The following is a 22,029-nucleotide window of genomic DNA, read 5'->3' on the forward strand; positions in this document are numbered from 1 at the left end:
AATGTCATTATGTCTCTGTATACACACAAACACGGATAAGTCAAACCATCGGATAAGTCGAATATTTTGCTTGGTCCCGTCGACCTCGACTTATCCGAGTTTTACTGTCTTTAAATTTTGTTAGGGTTTATTTGTTAACCACTTTTAGTTAATTAAATTGATAACTTCAGAAGATTCTGAGGGCCACAACAGGTCAGATTCTGACATGGTTAGGCTTTCAAAAATTTAGTGAATATAGAATTTCAAATGTCTAACTACTTAATTTGTTTTTGCCTTATCTTAAACATTTATCTCTGAATTTCAGGAGAGCACTAGTCAAGAAAACGACCTCTCATCACGCCATCGCCACCAATCAGGACCACAGGAGCCCCAGTCGACGACCATGACCCCGCTCACTCCTCTCACCCCAGTAACCCCATTGACCCCAATGACCCCGCAACATCCGCTACCTCCAACGACCCCCACCCAGTCACAGGGAGGAGGGCCAGTACCCACCACTATCTCCTTCACCCAAACACAACATGGAACCTCATACTCGCAAGCTCAATCAAGTCTGGACCGAGCACCTACCAAAGTGTCGTCTATAGGGGGCCCAGCGGGGGCTCCAATGGGGCCGGACAGCGCCAAAAAGATCCCAAATACCTCATCTCTTCTAGGAGACAAAAACCTTGATAATCTACTCAATTATTTCTGGGAAAAAGGAAATGAAGAGAATAGTGTAACTAGCAACAGCTTAGCCTCAAAGGCTCTGAAGCGGAAAGCACCTCCTTCGGATTCTGAAGGCCCTGATGGATCAGATTCTGAGATGGTTTTGAATAACATGAAACAACAACAGCTGCAGGCCCAAATACAGCTTCAGCTACAGCAGCAGCAGCAACACCAACAACAACACCAACAACAACAACACCAACAACAACATCAGCAACAACATCAGCAACAGCAGCAGCAGCAGCAGCCTCAGAGCAGCAGTCTGATACAGAAAAATGCCCTGCTTGCACGACTGTTATCACGTAAAAACGCAAAAGAGACAAAGGTATTAACCCAGTTGACCATAGGCCAGTCTGCAAATCCTTGTGAAAATCCTCATAATAGGTTACCGAAGAATTTGTCTGAGAAAATCATGGTCTTAAAACCAACAGATAAGCAAAATCCCCCAAAGAAGACAAAAGACGAAAGCAACAACAAGGAGGTAAAGATGGAAACTTCCTCATTTTCCGTGAACGGAACCAGTAAACCAGACGACTGTTTGAGTCGGCTGACAAATACCGCCATGGATGTTAGCATCAACTCCAATAACAACATGAAAGCATCGTCGTCAAGTTTCAACTCGTTATCAGCAGTAACACCCAACAACTCAAGCCAGCAGTACCAGGAGCAGTATGCCCAGCTGCAACAACTCTTGTCTGGTAGTAACCCTAGCAACCAACCGCCTAACAACATGGAGATAGACCAAGTCGATAATCCAGATGCCTTGCTGGACCAGATTCTCCAGCAGGCTGCAGACTTACAACAAGACATGTCTCAGGGCAATATACAGAGATCAACACCAAACTTTTCTGATGAGTCTATCATATCTCAGCTTGAGCAGGTCCTGAGCGATTCTGGCTTCTCAGAACTGGATAGCATGCTGGGGCTATCGCAGGATGTTGGAAAGGTTCGGACGGACGCCAGTGATGACATAGCTATCAAGGCAATACAGCAACAGTTGATGAGCGAAGAGCCATCCCAGGCAAAGAAAGCCACACAGCCAGCAATGATGGCCCAAACGAGGGTAACATCTAGTATGGCCCAACCCCAAGGATTCAACCCGGCTGTGATAGGACAGCAGCAACAACAGCAGCAAATGGGACAGATGTCCCCGGGGATGGGAATTAATAACCTTCGCTTTCAACTGCAGCAGGTAACGCCACGAGCCCAGCAGCAGCAGCAGCAACAACAGCCCCCTGCACTGTCCCCACAGCAAGGGTTCAACCAGGCAGCTCCCTCCAACTTCAGTGCCCAGGGGCCAAGGCTTCCTGGACCACAAGGTCAGTATTGACACAGATAAAAGTCCCTGTGAGTTAGTGTTGTTGTAAGGCCACATTAATTGGAATTATTACAAGTCCCTATGTTATTACAATGTGTTAGGATAATTACCCTGTGAGTTAAGTGTTATTACAATACTCTGCGAGTTGAGATTATAATAACAATGCCTCGGCTTTATTTTTGTCAGCAATAGCAGAATTTAAATAATATATACCACCATTACCTGTACTGTCATGTTGTTTTCCCCTCAAGTGCCCCTTGCCAGTGCCTTACAAGGAAATCAGCAGCAGCAACAGCGACCTGTTTTCAGCATGAACCCCAACTCGACGGCTAGCCAAGTACGACAATCTCTTCTCCATCAGCAAAAACTCAAGCAGATGCGTGAGATTGAGAAGCGGAGGATGGAGAGACAGCGTCGCTTACTTCAGAGTCAACTAAGCCAGCAGTTCAACCAGCATTTTCCTCCGGTAAGTGCAAGGGAAAAACACAATTCCAAGATTTTTAAGGGAGTTATGCCCCTTTCATAATAAATGCTTGGTACTAGTCTCACAGAATGATGGTAAAATTTCTCAAAACTTCAACATATAATTAGTTAATAGTTTGAAGTATTTTGTATTTCTGTCAGGTAAATTGTTCTCAATAATGTCATCCTAAAGTCATTTCCGACTGGAGTATGGCCACCCCTATCAGTAGTGTTGCATTAGATTGTAAAGCTTTCAGTAGTTAAATGTTTACAATATTATAAATAGCTTTGCAGCCATACATTCCACGGGATAACTAGCTGTCACGTGACTAATCACATGATCATCACTTATCGGCCAAAATGGCGGTTATGTCTAATGTAACTAAACCAACGACCGTTCGCAGTTTCATATTTATTTGTATGTCGCTAGAATACGCCAGAAATATCAACATGAATTAAAGGCAAGTTGTAACAAACTACATTGCCGTTTTTCATGAGGATTTTATTAAATAAGATTGTTATTTGTTTATTTTAAATAGAATCTAACAATTATGATCCGTGACTGATGTACTGGCATCTTTTCCGATGTTACTAGGGGTCATAAAATAGATGTTTGCTAGGCCTAATTAACATCTTATAGTATAAATTTACAAAAACTTAGGCTGTGTGTCATCTTTTATCTCTGCATGTTGTACATTATTCCAACAATGTTAGAGGTTTTACACAGCGAGATACTTTTGACAGGCGCCAACGCAGACGACAAAATCATATCCGATAGAAAAAGGGCCGACCAGCTGCCTCTTACGTTATAGGAGTAGTGGTACATGTAACCGTTAATAGACCGATTTGTCCTTCAGTTGATTTTTTTCAAAGTTTACAAGCAGCTTTACTGATTCAGAAGTATATCAATAATCTTACACAAACATGAAAGAAAAAAGTCATGGAAAGAACTATACTCAGCTATTGGAAAGTTTTCAGCAGATAAATATGTTATACATGTTTTCTTGAATATATATAGAATAGGAATAACCAGATTAAGACATTTCATCTGATACAAATGTAGCTGTCTGACTATAAAATTCAATTTTAAATTTCTTATTTTATGACCTCAGACCCTGACGTTTCTCAGGGCCTTTGGCCCTTTGATCTTAAATGAAGACTCCCCTCAAATCTTGCCTAGGGGCATTGCTTATTAGTCTCCTACAGGTGAAACCAGGGAAACTATGGGTCTACTTTTCCTTATATGTATGTATGAAGGTAACACAATGGATTGTGTGCGCTCTAGGTTGATGGGTTTTGATCAAACTCCACACAATGACAAAGGACCATAATATCTCGGACAAGTTCAGGGTTCAGGGTTTTTGGGTCAAGGTCAGGGTCACTGTTACTATTTTCAGCAGGGACGGTAAAGGACATGCTAAACCCAGTATGCTTGTTAGAATTGTTTAAATCCAATCAACATATACATTTATTCAATGTATTAATCTCTGTTTCATTGTTGAATTATCAATTTCAGGGAATGGAGAACCAGGTGAATGCCTTTCCAGAAAACCTTGGAGATTTAATGAACAGCGGCAGTGCTCCTAATGTAACTATACAGGTTTGTATACTATGTAATGATAATGTAGTTTGGTTTGTAACAAGCTTTTTCAATGGTTAATTTATTCTGTCTATCAAATGATTGGTGGAAAAAAATAGTGCCTGTTTTGATGATGTCATACACAAATTTTTCAAGATTGCTGCCCATTGACATTTGTCATTGAAGATCCGAACAGAATTTTTTGAATGAAATGACCTTCTGTTCAGCGAATGGTGTTCAGAAAATTTGAAACACAGCCTGTGTTTAGTCAACATCAAAACCATTGCACCATAGAAAAGACTCTTGTTGTGACATTTATAAACATTTGCTTTTTAGTTTAGAAAATAAGTTACAAGGATAAAAAGAGATAATGCAATTTTCCAGCAATTATAGACTGGACACTGAAGTTCAGAACTTACAAACCACTTCACAGTTTATTCAGAGTACACTTTGGTATTTATTGTGTACATCAATAGACCAATTTATAGTTCAGTCCTGAAATAATGCTGGTCCAGGTGTCTTCTAGATTCCTTAACTTGTGGAAATTCAATATTAAAGTTTAAATTTTCTATAGGGAAGTATTATTGGATTTCAGGAAAATCATAAATCAAGGAACTATTTTTAAATTCTGTAAAGATTTCTTCTGGAAAAACTTGGGTTTAAGGATGTTGATGAAACTGCGGAATGTGTATGAGTTTTATATTAAACTATTGTTACTTTGGCGATTCTAGCTTTAATATATTTACCAATAACCAACAGCGGAATCAAATACCTGGACCGATGTCCCCCCATTACAGTCCAGCAGGACTTCAACAGATCCTGGGCCCAGGCACACCCAACAGTCCGATGACCCAGCAGGGGCCACCAACACCTCAGTCGTCAAACCCTTCTATGAACTCTATGATGGGGCCGACACCTCCCTCGTCCCAGATTTCTCCCCATTTTAATCAGCCGCAGAACCAGTGGGGAGTATCCCGTTCACAACAGCCCGGCAGCATGCAGAGTCCTATGAGTATTCCCCAGGTGAGTTTAATAGACTTTGTCAGGTTAGGTAGATTGCTTTGGTAACACTCAACACCTCTGGTAACTTCATTTTACTACTCAAGCAAAGGTCCACTCGGATACTGTAAAATCTGACCTCAGTATTTGGAAATATTTTATTCTTTTTTAAAAAAAAAAATGTGGGGGTAAGGCTCCCTTATGCATTGCTGCAAACTTTAGGGAACTTGTTGAGAATAAAGCAGATGTTTGGATGTTAAAATGTTCTTTATATCACTTAGGACTTAAGGATGCTGATGTTGTATTTACTCCTCTGTTTTGTCACCAGGGGTCACAATTCAATATGAATCGACACCGGTCAATGTCTGGAGGGTCAATACCCAACTCAAACCATCAACAAAGCCGTTTCCAGTTTCCCGGAGAAGGACAGTTCAGCGGAAACCAGGCTGGTGGAAACTCCATGGGAATATTTAATCAACAGACACAGCAACAACAAATGTTTAGTCAGAACCGACTGATGCAGCGACAGATGAGCCTACCCCCAGGTACGTGAGAACACCGCTAAAATGTAACTAATCATGTGGTTACTATACAGCAATGACACAAAATCTAGCACTGAAATCATCACATAAGGACATTATACTTAGAAATATACGTAAAATAAAGTAAGTATATTTGCAGTATCTAATATATATGACATACTTTAAAATTAACATTCAAATTATTTTCTGATAAATTTGGTTTTTTAAACGAACATTAATGTTTGTTTATTATTCTGTTTTGGTATTAATGGTAAGTAATTGATTTTCACAAAGTTTATGAAGTAGATGAAGCAAATTGTTTTTTTACAAAGATACACACTATCTTTTCACTATCAATCTATTATGTATGGTATTGTTTGTATCCTAAATTAACCTCTCCCTTAGAGTTAAAGTGAAGTTTTTTTTTACTTATTATTTTAAAACTCAGAAGTGACTTATTTGTGGGCAGGGGCTTATTTGCAGATACCTGGTAAATATGGTGATAAATATGGTATTTATTTTACAATTTTACTACAGGTCGAGCGTCACCCCGTACCCCCCACAGTCCCTTTGGAAGCAGTCCTGATCCCCTACTAATGTCACCACACGCTATGTCACCGAACACATCACACCGACAGCCAACCAATCAGGTTAGCCCACCCTTCAACCAATCGGTGTCCACAGCGAGCTTTAACCCGCCTATGTCAAACTTCAATCCTGCTGTGTCGAGTATGTCTGGAATGTCACGGTTGGGTCAGGTGACCAACTCTCAGGGGGCAGCACAGGCATCAACAGCCTTCGACGATTTTGATATGCAGTTTGGAGACCTAGAACCAAGGTAGATATTGTTCAATGAAACTCTCCATTGAGAGGTTATATAATTGTTTCTTTTAGTTGTTAGGTCATCTGACCCGAAGGGTCAGGATGACCTATAGTCATCATGCTTCGTCCGTCGTCGTGCGCCGTCCGCCGTGCGCCGTCCACCGTGCGCCGTGCGCCGTCCGCCGTGCGTAAACTTTTCACATTTCAAACTTCTTCTCAAGTTCCACCAGTGGGATTCAGCTGAAATTGGCCTGAAATGATCCTGAGATGGTCCTGACCAAGTGTTGTTATTTTTCGTGTCGGTCCGAAATCCAAGATGGCCGCCATAGCCGCCATTTTGAAAACATATTTTAAACTTCTTCTCATGTTCCACCAGTGCTATTGAGCTGAAACTTGCCAGAAATGATCCTGAGAGGGTCCTGACCAAGTGTTGTTATTTTTCGGGTCGGTCCGAAATCCAAGATGGCCGCCATAGCCGCCATTTTGAAAAACACATTTTAAACTTCTTCTCAAGTTCCACTAGTGCTATTGAGCTGAAACTTGCCAGAAATGATCCTGATATGATCCTGACAAAATGTTGTTATTTTTCGGGTCGGTCCGAAATCCAAGATGGCCGCCATAGCCGCCATCTTGAAAAGCAAATTTTAAACTTCTTCTCCAGTTCCACCAGTGCTATTAAGCTGAAACTTGCCTGAAATGATGCTGATATGATGCCGACCAAGTGTTGTTATTTTTCGGGTCAGTCCGAAATCCAAGATGGCCGCCGTGGCCGCCATCTTGAAAAACACATTTTAAACTTCTTCCCAAGTTCCACCAGTGCTATTGAGCTGAAACTTGCCTGAAATGATCCTGATATGATCCCGACCAAGTGTTGTTATTTTTTGGGTTAGTCTGAAATCCAAGATGGCCGCCATGGCCGTCATCTTGAAAAACACATTTTAAACTTCTTCTCAAGTTCCACCAGTGCTATTAAGCTGAAACTTGCCTGAAATGATCCTGATATGATCCCGACCAAGTGTTGTTATTTTTCGGGCCGGTCCGAAATCCAAGATGGCCGCCATAGCCGCCATCTTAAAAAACACATTTTAAACTTCTTCTCAAGTTCCATAAGTGCTATTAAGCTGAAACTTGCCTGAAATGATCCTGATATGATCCCGACCAAGTGTTGTTATTTTTCGGGTTGGTCCGAAATCCAAGATGGCCGCCATAGCCGCCATCTTGAAAAACACATTTTAAACTTCTTCTCAAGTTCCATAAGTGCTATTAAGCTGAAACTTGCCTGAAATGATCCTGATATGATCCCGACCAAGTGTTGTTATTTTTCGGGTTGGTCCGAAATCCAAGATGGCCGCCATAGCCGCCATCTTGAAAAACACATTTTAAACTTCTTCTCAAGTTCCACCAGTGCTATTGAGCTGAAACTTGCCTGAAATGATCCTGATATGATCCCGTCCAAGTGTTGTTATTTTTCGGGTCGGTCCGAAATCCAAGATGGCCGCCATATCCTCAATCTTGAAAAACACATTTTATACTTCTTCTCCAGTTTTATTGGTGCCATTGAGCTGGAAATGGGTGAGGATATCAAGGAAGGCGAGCCAACATAGTGTTGTTATTTTTTCGGCCTCGTAAAAACTTTGAAATGGCAGCAATGGTGGCCATTTTGTAACATGATTGCACAATCATGGTTTTCCTGAACAACACCTATTTCAAACTTCTTCTCAAATTCCATCAGTGGGATTCAGCCCTTACTTACCAGAAATTATCCTGAGATGGCCCTTACCAAGTGTTGTTATTTATCGGGTCGGCCAGAAATCCAAGATGGCCACCATGGCAACCATCTTGAAAATTTTTTTAAAACTTCTTCTCCAGTTCCACTGGTGCCATTGAGTTGGAAATTGGTGAGGATTTTAAGGAAGGAGGGCCAACAAAGTGTTAATATTTTTCTGCCTCGTAAAATCATTGACTTGACAGCCATGGCGGCCATTTGTAACATGATTGTGCAATCAATGTTTTCCTGAACAATGCCTATTTTAAACTTATTCTCAAATTCCCCCAATGGGATTCAGCTGTAACTTACCAGAAATGATCCTGAGATGGTCCTTACCAAGTGTTGTTATTTATTGGGTCGGTCAGAAATCCAAGATGGCCACCATGGCAAACGGTGCCACTATATACTTGCTACAGAGAATACATACTACAATTATATAAGGTTTTTAATTTAGAGTCAGATGACCGTTAAGGCCCCTGGGCCTCTTGTTTATACTTAAATACACAAAATGGCATTTTCTAATGACTGATTTGTTTTTTTAAATGAAGTGAAATGCTACTTATAATTTATTTTTTGTGTGAAGTGATAATTGAGCATGGAAAATATGTGATTTTTTTCTTTTCTTTTTTTTAAGTTTTCAAATATGTTGGATTTGACAGTCCGATGTCAAAACAGAAATTGTATGGGGTAACTTTTGGAATTTGATCCAATTTCTAGCGCATTCATGTCTACTTTTTGTGTATAAGATGCTTTAATTTGGCTTTGCTAGTTAATATCTGAAAAGGTTTTTTAAAAATCATCTTTTGTTCTTTATTTCAGTAAAAAGTTGGACCTCGGTTTGGGGATGGGCGTCAATTCTACATCACAATATGTTAAACAAGAGCTGCGAAATATATGTGCTGCTCGATCAGAAAAACAAAACCAACAACAACAACAACAGCAGCAACAACAATTACAAGCCATGCAGCAGCAGCAACAACAACAACAACAGATGGCACATCAACAACAGGATAACTCTAGTTATGAGTCTAGTGAAATTCCTCTCGACATATTTGAGCAGAGTAAGCCATTTTTTAAAATATTCTTCAAATCACCATTTGAGTTGTCAATCGGTCCCAAAAGGGATTAACTCCCCTGCTTTTGAAAAATATGAAGTTGTTAGGTAGGTTTATCTAGTAGGATGAATAGGTTTATCTAGTAGGATGAATAGGTTTATCTAATAGGATGAATAGGTTTATCTAGTAAGATGAATAGGTTTATCTAATAGGATGAATAGGTTTATCTAGTAAGATGAATAGGTCTATATAATAGGTTGAATAGGTTTATCTAATAGGATGAATAGGTTTATCTAATAGGACGAATAGGTTTATCTAGTAGGATGAATAGGTTTATCTAATAGGATGAATAGGTCTATCTAATAGGATGAATAGGTTTATCTAGTAGGATGAATAGGTTTATCTAATAGGATGAATAGGTCTATCTAATAGGATGAATAGGTCTATCTAATAGGACGAATAGGTTTATCTAATAGGATGAATAGGTTTATCTAATAGGATGAATAGGTCTATCTAATAGGATGAATAGGTTTATCTAATAGGATGAATAGGTCTATCTAATAGGATAGGATGAATAGGTCTATCTAATAGGATGAATAGGTTTATCTAGTAGGGTGAATAGGTTTATCTAGTAGGACGAATAGGTCTATCTAATAGGATGAATAGGTCTATCTAGTAGGGTGAATATGTTTATCTAGTAGGGTGAATAGGTTTATCTAGTAGGATGAATAGGTCTATCTAATAGGATGAATATGTCTATCTAATAGGATGAATAGCTTTATGTAGTAGGATGAATAGGTTTATCTAATAGGATGAATAGGTCTATCTAATAGGATGAATAGGTCTATCTAGTAGGATGAATAGGTCTATCTAGTAGGGTGAATAGGTTTATCTAGTAGGGTGAATAGGTTTATCTAGTAGGATGAATAGGTCTATCTAATAGGATGAATATGTCTATCTAATAGGATGAATAGGTTTATCTAATAGGACGAATAGGTTTATCTAATAGGATGAATAGGTTTATCTAGTAGGATGAATAGGTCTATCTAGTAGGGTGAATATGTTTATCTAGTAGGGTGAATAGGTTTATCTAGTAGGATGAATAGGTCTATCTAATAGGATAAATATGTCTATCTAATAGGATGAATAGCTTTATGTAGTAGGATGGATAAGGCAGTGATAATCACTCTGGACCATTAATTGTGCATTTTACCACTGATCTAAATTTGTTGAAACTGCAGCCAAAAATAATTTTCAATAAATTTCAATAAAATATGATGTTTAGATTGTGGGCATCATGACTTGATCACTATGGTGTTCTGTTGATGACGAATCTGTATAGTAAAATTAATTTCATGGTAGATGTCTAAACAAAAGATAGATTCATACTGACAAGTTGTTTATAATCCAATGTGACTAAGCCTCTCAATCAAACAACATCAATAACAGGTAGTATGTATGGTACAAAATAATGCAAATAACATGCTTGGTATGTTTCCTATTTCTACTTCTGTTGAGTCTGCCATGGTTGTGTTGCACAAAGAACATAACTTTGTAGATCTTAAACTTTCAGGTGTCACACCACAATTCAACAATTTTTCTTATGATACAGAGAAAGTAATGACAGAACAGGAAAAAATAGAATGGCTAGATCATTACAGCTTTACTGGTAATTAATTTAAATGTTTGTAATAACCTGTACACTATAACTTATTTACAGTTGATGAGATGGCAAAGGAACATGGTGTCAACCCCGGACAAACTAGGGCAAGTCTTACCCTAGGTGACTTCAAGGAGGAAGATATTGTCCAGAAACAGCGCCAGGAGGCTAAAGACCGTTATCAACAGTTCCAGGCCCTGTCTAAACTGGACAAGCCAGAACCAGCAGGTAACATAGCCAATGACATGTCAATAGAGGTAAGCAGGTAACATAGCCAATGACATGTCAATAGAGGTAAGCAGGTAACATAGCCAATGACATGTCAATAGAGGTAAGCAGGTAACATAGCCAATGACATGTCAATAGAGGTAAGCAGGTAACATAGCCAATGACATGTCAATAGAGGTAAGCAGGTAACATAGCCAATGACATGTCAATAGAGGTAAGCAGGTAACATAGCCAATGACATGTCAATAGAGGTAAGCAGGTAACATAGCCAATGACATGTCAATAGAGGTAAGCAGGTAACATAGCCAATGACATGTCGATAGAGGTAAGCAGGTAACATAGCCAATGACATGTCGATAGAGGTAAGCAGGTAACATAGCCAATGACATGTCGATAGAGGTAAGCAGGTAACATAGCCAATGACATGTCAATAGAGGTAAGCAGGTAACATAGCCAATGACATGTCAATAGAGGTGAAGTTGTAGTTTTTCAATGGTTGTTAATGTTTTATAAAAAAAGGAAGAACATTGTACGTTAAGTGGTTATTTTGAAAAGGAGTATAATTTGATTTTTTAAGGTACAGTATAAGTTATCAAGATTTTCTTATGTCCAAAATAGAACCCCTTAATAATATCAAGCTTTACAGGATTGCTTTAATGATTTATGACCTTGAATTAACATTGTGACCTTAACATTATAAGCTAATATCTGAATGCAGCTGTTACTGTTGCTGATCAACCATTGTCATCATCAGCCAGATTCATCCATCGTCGAGGGGTTTAACCCTAATCCCGGAACTCTGCATGGTCGGTCAATAAGTTAATCATATACAGCTCCTGGGATATCCAAATCTCTCTTCTGTTAAATGTTACAACTGGATTATGTACCGACAGGTTGCCTGGATCATTCATTTCTAAAGGTTTATATAAGTTCGGCCAATCAATATTTCCAGTATCTTCCCTAGACAGATCCTCCTCAAATACATCCGTTTCCATTCTGTTTATTGCTGGCCATTTCACATCACAAGATCTTTGTTGCGGACAATCCTTTTGTGCTGACATTAAGTCATCTTCACCTAGATACGTTGTATCGTTGAGCAACTCCACATCATTCTTGCTTGATGAATTTATGCTTGTGTAAGTCTTTCCACAGTGAAATGTCTTCTACTCCTCCTGCTACTGTTGTTTGGATAAGCTTGGTTTCACTTGTGTACACCCTGTTTGATCTTTCATCATAGCTCCCTCTCGGAAGACTCAGAGGCTGTTTTTTTTCTTGCTGTAGTTTGGTAGAGGTACCCTGACACAACGCTGTCATCGTCAGACTGCCAACACTAAATGCCTTTCTCTGATCTTTCCCGAACGTCACCTTTCTTCAAAGTGTAACTTATTTCTTCTCAGTTTTCAACAGACATTTGTACCTAAATACAGCTGTTGTTGTTGATCAACCGTCATCGTCATCAGTCAGGGCCATCCATCGTCAAGGGGTTTGTCCTGGAACTGACTCCGGATTGTGTGTCAGCAGGGGTGATCAGTCTCTACTCTAAGATGGTTGGATCCCACCACTTTTCTCCTCGTCGCATCCAAAACTATCAGGCTGCCTGTTCTCCTTCATTTCCTAACTATCTCAAGGCCGTCTTTTATGTTCCTTCTGTTAACACTGTAGCCTTGATTTTGATGTGACTTTAGCTAAACAATTTCTTTTGTTTACAGAAGTAGCTGATCCGGAAGTGAAGGCCACGTCTTTGTTTAGAGCACAACTACTACAGCCGGGTCAGCAAGCTGGGGCAGGCGTAAGGCAACAAGGATTGGTGGACAGACTCAAGGTCCAGGTGGTTCAAAAAGAACCAAGGGTGAGATAACTCTATGATTCAACCTAGTGTTATTCTGATTAATTGATGATAACTCGTTTTACCTTCGACTATTCTAATAATTCATGTTTTTCTAAGATCCATCGTTTTCTGCCCTCATTTGACTTAGTAAGGGCATTCTGTTTTAGCCCGATTCCATCCATCTGTCTGTCCTGCCCTTGTAATATAAGTTGAAGTATTTTAGCCGGTTTAGTTGCCTTCCATTGAAACTGTCTTACAATGCTAATGTCTTGTCTTTATATCACTATAAGGTCTCTTTTGTGATTAGGAAGAAATATTGTGTTCGGGATGTACTGAAGGTTTTAATCATATATTTTTTTTTCCCAAGATTTTTTTATCAAAAAAAATGCCTTTATCTAGATTGAGAGGTGCAAAATATCCATAATTGATTCATATAATCTTCAATATGCAGATTAGGGATTCTGGAAATCTGGACTTTTGCAGTTTTGAGCTTAGCTCAATTTCTCAGTGTTAGAGTTAATATTATTTCAACCAAACCTTGAATTACGCGTGAGACATATAATTACTTGTCTTTCTTTAATTCCAGTAACATTGCATAACTATTTGGGGAGAGGTGTAGAAATAAAACAGGGTACTGGGCCATTCATGTTGCTCAAACATATTTCTTGATTAACTGTCACATCAACAGTTGATATGAAGTCACCTGAAAAGTAATTAAATGGACAAAAAAACTTGCCTCTATTTTCCTTGAAACAATATTGATAAATATGTCCACCACAATCTATCTATATTAATGCATCCCTTACCGTCAGGATCGATTATCTAGCAATTATATAAATCATAATGATACCCAATACTTTTCAAACTAAACTTGGACATCAACATTTGTTAATATCAATACCGACAACCAAGTATATTCATTTATTTAAACTGAAGTCTGAAGATTTATATTTCATAAACAAAAGACACAAAAGAAATGAAAAATTCAACTAAAACATTAATCATCAATATTGTATTGGGTTAAGGGGCTATAGCAGCTTTGACACTAAACTTCAGTTAGACCCAGTTAACTGGAATCTTTCAGCTTAACGACCCTCAGCTTAACGACCCAGTTAACTGGAATCTTTCAGCTTAACGACCCAGTTAACTGGAATCTTTCAGCTTAACGACCCAGTTAACTGGAATCTTTCAGCTTAACGACCCAGTTAACTGGAATCTTTCAGCTTAACGACCCAGTTAACTGGAATCTTTCAGCTTAACAGGTGAAAACGCTTGCTGGCCCATGAAACATAAGTGAGAAAACTTGATGAAAGATTTCTCAGGGGACTTAAAAAATTCTTTTAGTAAGATGCTGCAATTGAAGCTGTACTACAGCTTCAGATTTCCCACTAGGCCTGTAATGAAAATGATTGTAGACAAGAATGACAACAATGAAAATGATTGTAGACAAGAATGACAAAAATGATGATGAATGTAGACAAGAATGACAAAAATGATGATGAATGTAGACAAGAATGACAAAAATGATGATGAATGTAGACAAGAATAACAAAAATGATGATGAATGATCATGATGATATCTAATACAGACATTTTGGAATTTTTGCTGACAAGATAGCTAAGTAAAGTTTTTAACCACTACAACCTAATGTTATTCATTTATCTATTTTTCAGACAAACTGCGAGGACATCAAGCCAGCTGAGCACAAGAACAGTCTCCTGCAACAGCTTCTCTCCTCAGAATGACGAAACGCCACGTTTAGATTTTGAAAAAATTCTTATTGTTATTTCTATATTGACTTATCAGTGCGGATGGAGAAACACGGGTTATAAACTGATTCTACTCTGTGTGAATAACACATTGAACAGACAGAATCCACGCAGTGTGAGATATTCCAAAATGGATTACCAGCTGTTTGAAATGTGGTGTGATTCTACATTAGAATTGGGAGACTGTGAAGGGGATATTTACGTGTGGAAGACAGTATCCATTCAATATTGAAAGATTGAAAAATCAAGGAAATGTTAAAAAATTCAGATTTGACAAAGGCATCTTTTTGATGTATTATAAAGGAATGGGTTCTATACTGAAAGTATGGAAATATACAAGGCTCATCAGGGAAGGGCGATCAAACAATCAATGGTTCTGATTTGTGGATTAGATCCAGAGTTCAGGACATTCCTTGAAAGGATGCTAGGGTATGTGTATTGGATTGAAGTAGTTAACAAATGGAGGTGCTAACTATGAAAAAGATATTAAAACTCAGTGTGTCTAGTGACAAAATATAGTAAGCATGGAGGCACAAAGTGTCTAGTGACAAAATATGGTAACCATGGAGACACAGTGTCTAGTGACAAGATATGGTAACCATGGAGACACAGTGTCTAGTGACAAGATATGGTAACCATGGAGATACACAGTTTCTGATGGACATGATATGGTCACAGTCACGAACAGGGACAATTTTCATGTAATCTGTGACCAAAATAGGCAAAGTGTGTCTAGGGACAAAATATAGTCATCCAGAAGTTATATAGCGTCTAAAGACATATGGTGATGGTATTGTGTGACAGAGTTATCGGTGATGGCTACTATACCTGCAAATCGGGCCGACAATCAGAGACAATATGGCTACCGAACACTAAGCGGCCAAGTCGTTGGTGACCAGAAAATATAATTCCCATACACATCACTAGTAACGGAGTTGTATGAATATGTATTGTGACAGACCCTCCTACGCCTGTTGAATGTGAGCACGGTGGCACTGAAAGTAAACGAGGGGAGGAGAAACAATGGTGTCTAAAGTAAAACAGGGAAGGAGGAACGACAGGAATAGCTCTGCTACTCTCCCATGGTATGGGAACCAGTCGAAGTGCTCAAGCCGGTATAGGGCTTAAAGCACAAAGTGCCTAATCAAATCACGATAAACCAGGGATTTTTCTTCAATTAAACCTATGTATACTTAATGGAGTAAGTGTATATTTTTCGTATCTGAAGATATGTATCGTGTTTTTACCTGACAGCAATGAAAGAAGTATAGATTTCTGTAGGTATCATCATTAGTCACCATGGACCAAAGGAACACTTCCTATGGAATTTTGTCATCTTCAATTTTCCATTACATCAACACAGATCCTGCAGTTGTCCCGAATTTCCATGTTGAATGTTTGAAATTAACGACCGTTTCAACATGACTTATTATCTATATCTGTATCATTCACGCCTATCTTCTAAAAGTACACTTCAAATTTCACTCATCAAAACTTTAAAATGACAGAAATCACCAGATTCTTCAGAACAGAGGGAAATTATGACGTTGAATACAAATTATATATTACATGTGAGATAGTTTATTCTAGGCAGCTAATACGTAGGCCCCTTTCCCGTTATTTTTCAATTTAATCGAGCTAATGCCTTAGAAACAGTTGGAACGTCTAAGTTACATAAAGTGTGTTATTGCCTTCAATTATACATGGTGATGAAAAGGAATGTACCGTGTATAGATCTCACAACCTTTTACTTAAATCGGGACTACGGCACCAAGCAACAGTATGGATGTGCGAGGCAATTTCTTCGTAAAGAACAATTATTGTAGTGTTTTCCTTCAAAATCAAAACGCTGGCTCTTGCTACATTACAACGAAGTTATAGAAGAAATTGTCTGAACCTGTGATTGTTTTCTTGTCTGACCTCTGTTATATGTATCTGATCATGGACCGAATTTGTAGAGCTATACCTACAGTCTGTCAGACAGCATAGTGGGAAATTCTACCGGGAACATAATCGGACGATTCCCGAAACGTACAGGATGTCGCCAAGATATTTCCTCCATTTATTACAGTCCGAGCTCACAAACTATATACTCATTGTCAGTTCTTGGGTAATAAATAATGGGTTTTGTCTACGAGGCAAATGATCCAGGAAAATTGAGGCATTTCCTTACAAGAAACTCAATCAAAATTGAAGCTGTGTGTTTCGAAGTGGTACCTGGTACTACTGCAACTTTCCAGAAGGATTTCTTGTGGGTGATAAGAGTTTGGGCCGTAAAATGTATATTTCCACATGTAACATATACTTTGTGTATATAAATAGCAGTATAACATGTCCATATATATTATATATATATCAAATATATGTCTTGTTCACTCATTCATTTGATGTTTTAAAGTAAAACATTGTGTGAACATGCACAGTGCTGTTGTAATGATCACAAAAAACTCATCCCTTCATTTTATCTGTAGAATATTTCATCCAGATCGTAACCCTATTTTTGTTCCCATTAATTGATAACAAGATTACATTGTAAGTATAGGATTTATATATAGTGTATATATATATATCAACACATTTGTTTTCTCCTGTTTTTTGTTTTCGTTTTTTTTTTTTTTCAGAAGAGGAATATAAAGAGAGGCTGAACTTATTGAAAATATTTTTATCTTAGGAACCTTGTATAGCTATATATATATACATATGTCTTTACCACCTCGTACTTTAAAACTTGTGATCATTGTTTGAAGTTTTTATTGAAATGTCTTGCCAACTACCTGGTATGTAAAGTATTATTTTTATTTGCAGTTTTAGGTTAGGAAAAATAAAATGTTTACTTACATATTACTTCTATACAATACAAAAACATATTACTTCTATACGATACAAAAACAATCCATTTCTTTTTATGTGAAAAGATCAGAAGTTCTAAGGTCATTTATGTATACGAAAAGGTCAAACGATCTAGGGTCATTTATGTATACGAAAAGGTCAAACGATCTAAGGTCATTTATGTATACGAAAAGGTCAAACGATCTAGGGTCATTTATGTATACGAAAAGGTCAAATGATCTAGGGTCATCTATGAATGTGAAAAGGTCAAACGATCTAGGGTCATCTATGTATACGAAAAGGTCAAATGATCTAGGGTCATCTTTGTATACGAAAAGGTCAAGCGATCTAGGGTCATCTATGTATACGAAAAGGTCAAATGATCTAGGGTCATCTATGTATACGAAAAGGTCAAACGATCTAGGGTCATCTATGTATACGAAAAGGTCAAATGATCTAGGGTCATCTATGAATGTGAAAAGGTCAAACGCTCTAGGGTCATTTATGAATACGAAAAAAAGGTCATACGCTCTAGGGTCATCTATTCTATACGATACGGTCAAACTATCTAGGGTCATTTATAGATACGAAAAGGTCAAACGCTCTAGGGTCATTTATGAATACAAAAAGGTCAAACGCTCTAGGGTTAATTTATGAATACGAAAAGGTCAAACGCTTAGGGAAAGCTATGTATATGGAAAGGTCAAATGCTCTAGGGTTATTTATTCTATACAATATATATGTATATGGAAAGTTCAAATTATATAACAAGTTGTGAGATATCATTGATGGATAAGCTGATGAGGTCAAGTTGTGTTTAGTCTTTAATGAAGACAGTTAAAGGACTACCCTATTCCAACAGATCTTCTTTTCACATTCTGTGCTAATATATAACTGTTATAAGTTTATTTTTCAATTTTCATTAGGAATTTGAATACCTGATTTGTCAGAAGAAACTTCTTTTATGCACAACTCCTCTCTTTATTGTACTTAGCTTTAGAAAACAACTAATTCTCATTGATGTCGTAGCTTAATAACTTTAAGTATTAATGACATTTACTCAGTTTTGTTCATTATTAAATTGAATTTGATTAGTTTTTTTTTTAAATTACACTAAACGGGTCATATGAGACTTGCTCAAAAGCGTTCCTATGATAAAAATACTTTTTTAGTAGATGAATTTGCAATATCCAATGTTATGTGTGTACTCAGGTCCTTTGAATTTGTTGAAATGGAAGTCACTTTGTGATCCAGCGACAACACCAGTGGCTGGAAAATGATGTATTTTTGTTGCGGTTGGTGTGGCCAGACATTGTATTAAGTTGTATAATGTAGAGTATGCAAAAACTGGATTTAATGTTGTGCATTATACATTGCACAACATGCTTCAATACCGGTTGATTTGTTTGTCCACTTGTTGTGTTGCTTTGTGTTCTCTCACTTTGCCATTAATAAGATTGTCTATGTTCAAAATGATAATGTATATGGTATTTTGAAATCATATGAAATCAATTTCTGCTTCTAAAACACCACGGGAACTTGGCACAAATTCCCAACCCACTGTCCATATGCATGTATTATATTTGATGAATGATACATGATTGGGGATAGTGGGCTCTACCACAGGGGCTTGGCACAAATTCGTAAACCAATCAATATGTATGTATTATATTTAACAATTAATACATTGACTGTTCTTTTATTGGTATGGAACTTTTGCCAAGTCGCTGTGGTCTGTTCAGGTGTTAAGACAGGATATACAACCATATTTCAGCTAGTAAAACAATAACGATATTAGGGCCTAAAAGACTGGGATGAAAATGTAACGATATTAGGGCTTAAAAGACTGGGATGACAATGAAGATTATTTAAACAAAGGATCTGTAGTAGTACATAATGCATAAATTAAGGTCAGTATTTACTTGGGCTGTTTTTTAATACAGCTAATTGGATTGATGACGGTTGTCAGTGTTTTTTACATGTTAAAGGGATATTCCGCACAAGGAAGGATTTCATTTAATGTTTTTTGGGGTTTGTTTTTAGGTCATCTGATGACCTATAGTCATCGTGCTTCGTCCGTCGTCGTCCGCCGTCCGCCGTGCGCCGTGCGCCGTCCGTAAACTTTTTCTTTCAAAACGCTACTCCTTCTTAACGCTTGGGTGGATTACTTCCAAATTTGGTTTGAAGCATCATTGGGGGAGGGCAATCATATTTTATATAAATGAGGCTGGTCTGACCCCTGGGGCCAGAAGGGCGGGGCCCCAAAAAGGGAACTTAGGTGAATATTGCTATAAAATCCTACTCTTCCTTTACCCTTGGGTGGATTACAACTAAATTTGGTGTGAAACATCATTGGGGGAGGGCGGTCATATTTTATATAAATGAGGCTAGTGTGACCCCTGGGGCCTGAGGGGTGGGGCCCCAAATGGGGAACTTTGATGAAATTTTGCTATAAAATCCTACTCCTCCTTAACCCTTTAGTAGATTTCAACCAGATATGTTGTGAAACATCATTGGGGGAGGGTGGTCATATTTTATATAAATGAGGCTGGTGTGAGCCCTGGGGCCAGAGTGACGGGCCCAAAAAAGGGAACTTTGATGAAATTTTGCTATAAAATCCTACTCGTCCTTAACCCTTTGGTGGATTTCAACCAGATATTGTGTGAAACATCATTGGTGGAGGGTGGTCATATTTTATATAAATGAGGCTGGTGTGGCCCCTGGGGCCAGAGGGGCGGGGCCCCAAAAGGGGAACTTTGATGAAATTTTGCTATAAAATCCTACTCCTCCTAACACCCATAGTGAATTATTACCAAATTTGGTGTGAAACATCATTGGAGGAGGACAATCATATTTTATATAAATGAGGCTGGTTTGACCCCTAGGGCCAGAGGGGCGGGGCCCCAAAAGGGGAACTTTGGTGAATATTTGCTGTTAAATCCTAATCCTCCCTAACCTTTTGGTGGATTACAACCAAATTTGATGTGAAACATAAGGTGACGGCAATCATATTTTTTAATGAGACAGGTTTGACCCCTGGGGAAAAAAGATGGGGCAAAAGGAGCGCTTAGGTTAAACATTTCTTAAAAATGCAATTCCTCCTTAATGCCTGAATTGATTACAACCATATTTAGTATGAAACATCATTGGGGAAAGGCAATCCTAATAGATATAAATGAGTCTTGTCTGACCTATTGAGACAGAGGGGCATGCCCCAAAAATGGGAACTTGGCTAAAATTTTGCTTTATGATGCTGCTCTTCCTGGACAAGCTAAATGGATAAAAACCAAATTTGATCTAAAACATAACTGGCTGCGATAAATAATTTATGGTAATAATGCTGGATTGGGGTGTGTGTCCCTGCTGTAAGTGTAAGTGTTTGTCAGATGACCGTTAAGGCCCATGGGCCTCTTGTTTTTTATAAAATCATGCGACTGAATTTACCATATAAACAAAAAGATGATATTTAATTTATAGGCATTCTATATAGATTTAACTACATCTGTTTATGCGTATGTTTGGCTATGATTACTTCACAACAGGATGCCGAACAGTATGAAATATGTATGTTCATCTTAAAATTGGCATTGAATAAGCCTAACAAAGCAATGAATTAGAGATCTCCACAGAAATTTTTACTTTGATTATAATCTATGAACTCATGAACCTGCATTTCCGAATTTCCGTACACGCTTTAATGAGATGGTATGATTAACTATACCTGCCAATTTCTCTAGTCGAAGTTGACCACAGGAAATTTATTTTGATGCTAACAATAGTTTTAAAAGTTATTGAGAAATGATTCCAACTTTTGAGAAATATCCCTTTAAGTGATAGATGATATATAGGGCCAAGGGTTGAGGAAGACAGTGATGTCTGGGGAGGGGACGGAACTTTGAGCAACAACTCAAGGTGATGTTGGCGATATTAACTACATATGTAGTTCTACCAGTTCAAGAGGACTTGAAGGAATAGTAAAGGTTGTGAGTTAACAAGTTTAGGGTCCTATCTAAGTGGTGAATATGTGTCTTCGAACAATTAATTCCTTACACTTCTATCTGATTAAAAGCACCATCCTTAATCCTGAAACCAATGTACCAGATCTTCAGGATGTTATTACTTTTTTGTTCAATTCAAATTTTAAAGGTGAAAATAGAAGCTCAAACTTTTGGAAGGTGGTAATAGCATAAAGTATGTAACTTTTTATATTGCGTAACAACCTAATCTGCTTCCCCTTGATCATAATCACTCTTTGATGAAGATGTAATATCTTTAAACAAAAAGGAATGTTTAGTTCATTTTCAGTTGAAAATATTTCATGGATCAATGGAATGCTTTTGAATTCAATATAATAATGGTAAGAGATTATTGGTAGTCTTATGGGGAATATATAGAAGGTTTGGTGTAAGATACGGTAGGTGTTACGTAAGTTTTATGGGCAATATATAGAAGGTTTGGTGTAAGATTAGGTAGGTGTTACGT

At 38.0% G+C, this 22,029-nt stretch overlaps 1 protein-coding gene across 1 annotated transcript in view; it reads left to right on the forward strand.

Annotated features, from left to right (window-relative positions):
• The window catches only part of LOC117316315 (nuclear receptor coactivator 3-like), a 64,335-nt gene extending 44,682 nt beyond the window's left edge, over nt 1-19,653 (forward strand). The window contains exons 13-22 of the mRNA XM_033870855.1: nt 305-2,027; nt 2,278-2,492; nt 4,005-4,088; nt 4,827-5,090; nt 5,395-5,611; nt 6,125-6,425; nt 8,997-9,238; nt 10,953-11,120; nt 12,830-12,969; nt 14,623-19,653. Coding sequence (XP_033726746.1) covers nt 305-2,027; nt 2,278-2,492; nt 4,005-4,088; nt 4,827-5,090; nt 5,395-5,611; nt 6,125-6,425; nt 8,997-9,238; nt 10,953-11,120; nt 12,830-12,969; nt 14,623-14,694 — 3,426 coding nt within the window. The 3' untranslated portion in view covers nt 14,695-19,653. The remainder of the gene's footprint in view (nt 1-304; nt 2,028-2,277; nt 2,493-4,004; nt 4,089-4,826; nt 5,091-5,394; nt 5,612-6,124; nt 6,426-8,996; nt 9,239-10,952; nt 11,121-12,829; nt 12,970-14,622) is intronic.
• The last annotated feature ends 2,376 nt before the right edge of the window (nt 19,654-22,029 follow it).

This window comes from Pecten maximus, chromosome 18 (genome assembly GCF_902652985.1).
Source record: "Pecten maximus chromosome 18, xPecMax1.1, whole genome shotgun sequence".
Lineage (NCBI taxonomy): Eukaryota > Metazoa > Mollusca > Bivalvia > Pectinida > Pectinidae > Pecten > Pecten maximus.